General features: G+C 49.6%; 1 protein-coding gene across 1 annotated transcript; it reads left to right on the plus strand.

Annotated features, from left to right (window-relative positions):
* Positions 1 to 548: 548 nt before the first annotated feature.
* On the plus strand, positions 549 to 5,140 carry HYKK (hydroxylysine kinase; the record flags this gene model as incomplete). The annotated part of the gene is made up of 4 exons (XM_010132282.1): positions 549 to 894; positions 1,328 to 1,470; positions 3,826 to 4,009; positions 4,705 to 5,140. Coding segments are annotated over exons 1-4 (1,109 nt in total), but the record flags the coding sequence as incomplete, so codon positions are not given.
* Positions 5,141 to 5,151: the final 11 nt, after the last annotated feature.

Below are 5,151 nucleotides of genomic sequence, written 5' to 3' on the forward strand. Positions count from 1 at the left end.
GGCTCCCGCAGAGACCAAGGGTCGCTCGTTGGTGCCGAGGGCAGGCGCGGAGCCGGGGAGAGACGGAGCGAGCAGCCCCAGGTTTGTTCGGCATTTCTCTGCTGGGGGCCGCGACCAGGCACGAAGAGAACGTCTGCGTGAACGTTAACGCTACTAAAATATTTGTTGGGTTTTGCAAATGCAAATGTAGAACTCGCTGGACAGGGATTCAGCAGCTCTGTTCCTTGGGAAATCATTCCTGGATAGCAGCGTACCAGATTGGGCTGCCACTGGGAATTAGATAATAAATACTTCCAGTTAATAAACTTTTCCTCTCTACTTGTTCTGATCAGATTGAGTGCATCTCTCCAGCCGTCTTCCTTGTGCGGGACTACAGACTAAGTAGCAGACAGGAAACCCGGACTGGCCTAATGGGTTCTCTTTGCTTGTTTAATAAATGTAGGAAATTACTCTCCAGTATCTGAATGCGTTTGATTGTATTCTGACATCAGAAGCAGTAGTTACTACAGATAAGATCATCCAGCTTCTCTTTTTCTCCTAGAGACATGATGTCTTCTGGAAATGACTGCCAACCCCAGACATTCACCAAACCAGCATTTAGTGAAGAAGAAGCAACTGAATTGGTTGTCAGGGTGTTTGGATTAAAGGTGTCTTGGATCAGGCCGCTCCCCAGCTATGACGATCAGAATTTCCACGTGCGTGTCTCAGGAAGCAAAGGTGCCGCGGAAGGTGCTGATGAGTACGTACTCAAAATCACTAACTCAGAAGACAGCCAGCAGCCGGACCTCATTGAAGTGCAGACGCAGGCCATGATGTTTCTCAGCGCCGAAGGCTTTCCTTCGGCCACCCCTTACCTTACAAAAGATGGTAACACGATGTCTCTGGAGCCAGGCGGTGAGCAATCGCGAGTTCCTTTGCTGCCCCGCTGTCACCCTTAGCTTGGCGGTAGCTTGCTGTATGGCGCACCGTGTGCGTGCTACAGGAAAACCGGGGGACGCGAGTTGGGTAGCCTGCATGTCTACCCATAACAGTCCAAACTTAAAATACTAGAAATGAAGTAAGTCAAAGAGAGTAGTAATTAACTCCGGAAACACTTGGGAAATAACTGTAGTGCAATGAATTGGAGAGAGCTAGAAGTCCAGGACAGAGGGCAAGTGTGTTAGGGCCATCGTACAACGTTCTGGTAGATCAAATCTGTGGATGAAATCTGTTGTATCAGCCATGGCTGGTGACTTCTGCACGCGGATAAACCTCATGTGCCTCTTGCATTAACTAATGCTCCGTATCACGTATTGAAGTGACTGATGGCATTCCTCTCTGCTCGTAGGTGCTGGACCTGGGAACACGAAGTACCTGGTCAGACTGCTGACCTACCTGCCAGGTACGCCTGTGGCGAAAATCGCTGCCAACGCTCCAATTTTCTATGAGATCGGTAAGCTCGCTGCCAGGTTGGACAGAGCTCTCGCAGAGGTGAGTTTTCATTACTCCGGCCTCAGAGACTTCTTTCTCAGTTTCTTCTGGCACTCGCTGTCTGCCTTCCTGATCTGCAAAACTCGGGTTGGTGAACGAGGCTGTCAGTTCAGCTCCCCTCTCAGGTGCCAGCCTCCAGGCTGCCTGTTACTCCTGGCTGGTCATGTTGCTGCCCCGAGTAACACGACCAGCCGGTGCTTATGACGTGGCATCGGGGATGCTTTTGCAATGCCATTTTGTACCACGAAGAGGGAGATAAGGATTTATTTTCACCCACGCAAAACTCACCTCCTTGGTCTTTCAAACCTGGCCAATAAGGAGAGCAAACACTAGGGTGCTCAAATTAGAAGCATCTCAAGCTTGTTTTGAAGTATTTCTGTGTGGCGCCCACGAGGCGCAGATCCGTTGGGTTGCTCGTGACCTGCTCTTTCTCCCAGTGGTTAGCGCTGGGCCCGTTTACCGCTGGGAGCAGTTGGCTGCTTCTCTACAACGCCAGCTGTGCCAGTGAGCGGGGATCGGCGATACCGCTCTCGTTTGCACCGCTGCCAGTCGAATAAGCCTAACGCTAACGAAGTTTTTTCTTTACTCTGTAATGAGGCAGGATAATAAAGCTGATAAATTAGCCAGTAATTAAGTTTGATCCACAAAAGAGCTCTTGCGTTATTTCTTGCCTTTCATTAACCTTTTCCTCTCGTGTTCTGCCTACTGGCCTCGGACAGTTACGAAACGTGAATTGCCAGCTTTACCAACCACATTCTTATATTACAAGAGCAATTTTCAATCGGGGAAGATAATTTACTGTTGCCTTCTAACTCGGGTCATGCTTAATTGTTCTCCTAGTGCAATTAAAACAATCTGTATATACTCTCAAAATATACTTGTGGCTTGTTCTGCCAAGGAGGAAGTAGTTGATGAGAAAGCGAATTTTGATGGAAAAGGCTCTTCATGCGCGTAACATATGGATTATCATCTCCCAAGGTTTGCCATTTAAAGGAAAGAAAATTACAATCATTACTGTCAGAGCTTTAAAACAGCATTGACATGAAACACAATACCTAAGGTGTCCACTTCTCAGAGGACGGATCAGAAAATACGGCTCGTCTTTTCTGTCTGGGTAATCCACTTTGCTAACTTGACAGCAAAGCAGCGTGCCGTGCTTTGGTTTGGGCACAAAACAGTACGCACCGCGTCCTGCGGGGGCTCCTCCTTCAGCCTGGATGTGCCTCCATTCTTCTGCGGGGAAGTAACTGACGTTTGTGGCTGTTGAGTGACTGTCCACGGCTCTACAGCAGCAAGGGCTCCCGACTTCCGTACCCTTCCCTGGTAGCTTGCTGGGATCTCTGATGTGTGCTGGGAAGATTGCAGGGACTGCTTACAGACGGCACGCTGCCTGCCAGCACGCCGCTGTCATCCTGGGTTGAGATTCTTGGTTTAGGCTAGGCCTGTTTCCTTACTTTTTCGTACGTGGTTCTAGTTTTGACTGTAATTTAGCTATCTTTAAGAGCCTTAATTACAAGCACAGGTTTGTTTTCAAGAGGAAGCCAACTACTCTTGTGGGAAGTTTGTTATTTTTTTTCCCCTGTGCGCTGGTAGAATCTGGCCCACAAGCTGCCTTACTAAGCGTTAGAGGATTCAGGGAGAAGCGTGGTATGCAGTGGGGGAGAAGCGTGGTATGCCGTGGGGGAGATGCTTTCTCTCCCTGAATGTCACTTTCCAAACCACCTTTTTCATTCGTGAGTGAGAGAGAGGTTGTGGTCCTTGGGGTTTAATATATTTAGGCTTCCGGGATGTACAAAGGCAAATTTTTGGAAGAGTAAAGCTCTGTCCAGTATCTCCATGAAGTACTTCTGTCCTCAGGACTTTCCATGCACCAGCTGATCCTAAGGCCTGTCCCCAGAAGCTGGCGCCTCTCAGTGCACAGAGCGTGCCTGTTCCCGGCACACTGGCAGGTTTAGTGTCGCTTCTGCCCGACAGCTTTCTGTAGCGCCAATCCACGCCCTGCTAGCACGGGACTCCAGCCTTGGCAAGGCCTCGGTCGCTGCATAATATCACGTCCCAGAAAGTCAGAACCAATTTGCAGTTATTTAAGTGATGAGTAACTTACGATCTTTGTACTCAGAGAATGGGGGAGAAGCCATCCTGGCTGCGTGGAGGTACTGCGGTGCTTGCCCGAATCATTCTTCGGGTTCTTCTTTTACTTGCTGGTACAAAGCAATAGCCAAAGTCACGGTGCTTTTCAGCGAGTGTCATTAGGAACGTGTCCAAGTTAACAGAGGCTTTGGCTCAAACCCTTTCATCGTAAAACCAGGATTTTCACTTATGGCCTATTCATTTTACCTCCTGCTTTTTCCAAAGAAATTCCATCACCCATCAGTACAAAGCCTGCATCGAGGTCAGTTCATCTGGAACCTGGCAAACGTCCCTCTTCTGGATCAGTACATCGATGCCTTGGGCCAGAGCAAACACCGTGAAGTGGTGGAACAAGTGATTGAGCAGTTTAAGAGGAAAGTAATACCCAAGCTAAGCAGGTTTCGAGCCTGTGAGTGTTTTATCCTCCTTGTAATTATGCTGAACTGAGACAGTGAAACTTCCTACAGGAGTCTGGGTGTGTGGAGAAGTCTAAAAGCGAAAGAAAGAAGTCAGTCAGTCTCCTTCATCCCTAGCTAGGCGTGTGCAAATACTGTGCAGAACGGCCACGGCGCAGAAGAGGCCAGGAGTGTGCTCTCCAGAGCCGGGTTCAGCTCCTGAGCCGTCTGATGAGTTTGCTTCCAGTGAAGGTGATGGTTCTCAGGCTGCTTATGAGCTTAGTGAACATGCGGAGTACGCCACTTCTGGTTGTAAAGGCCCAAGTAACTATTCAATCGTATTTCTGGAGTTCAGCTCACGTTGCTATTGCAGTAATGTGACAGTTTGGTAGTTTGAAAAGTGCTGCTCTGTGTTCGGAAAACACATCACACCTCCCAGGTGGTCTACCTGGGTGAGATCTCCTAACGCTCCCTTTATCAGTCGCTACCGGTCAGCGTTAGCGGAGTGGAGGTTCCGTGAAGCAGAAGGGCCGTGAAAGGCAGCAGCGGGTGCCGAGGGAGACTAGCGTACGGTGGTGTGGTTGGGTGTTGGTTGGAGCCTGAATCCATCTTTTCAAAGCTGTTTCACTGAGAAGGGGGGGGCGGGGCAAGGGTAGATGCTGCCGTTTAATAGCTATTAAATCCTGTTTCGATTTTTTCTGTGTATCAGGTATCAATCACGGAGACCTTAATGACCACAACATTCTCGTAGACTCCAGTTCTGCCTCCCTGGAGACGCCTCAGTACAGAGTGTCCGGCATCCTGGATTTTAGCGACATGAGCTACGGGTGTTACGTGTTTGAGGTTGCAATAGTGATCATGTACATGATGATCGAGAGCCCAGACCCGCTGGGTGTTGGAGGACATGTCCTGGCAGGGTTCGAAAGCGTCCTGCCGCTCACAGAGGAGGAGAGAGGTGCCCTTTTCCTCTTGGTGAGCGGGAGGTTCTCGCAGTCCCTTGTCATTGCGGCCCACACAGCTCGGCTGTACCCAGAGAATAAGGAGTATCTCATGATCACGGCCAAAACCGGGTGGAAACACCTGATGAAGATGTTTGAGGTGGGGCAAGAAGCGGTGGAGCAGAGATGGTTTCAGACGGCCGAAGCGTACGGGAACT

The sequence above is a fragment of the Buceros rhinoceros genome, unplaced genomic scaffold, assembly GCF_000710305.1.
Source record: "Buceros rhinoceros silvestris isolate BGI_N320 unplaced genomic scaffold, ASM71030v1 scaffold47852, whole genome shotgun sequence".
In the NCBI taxonomy this organism is placed as follows: domain Eukaryota; kingdom Metazoa; phylum Chordata; class Aves; order Bucerotiformes; family Bucerotidae; genus Buceros; species Buceros rhinoceros.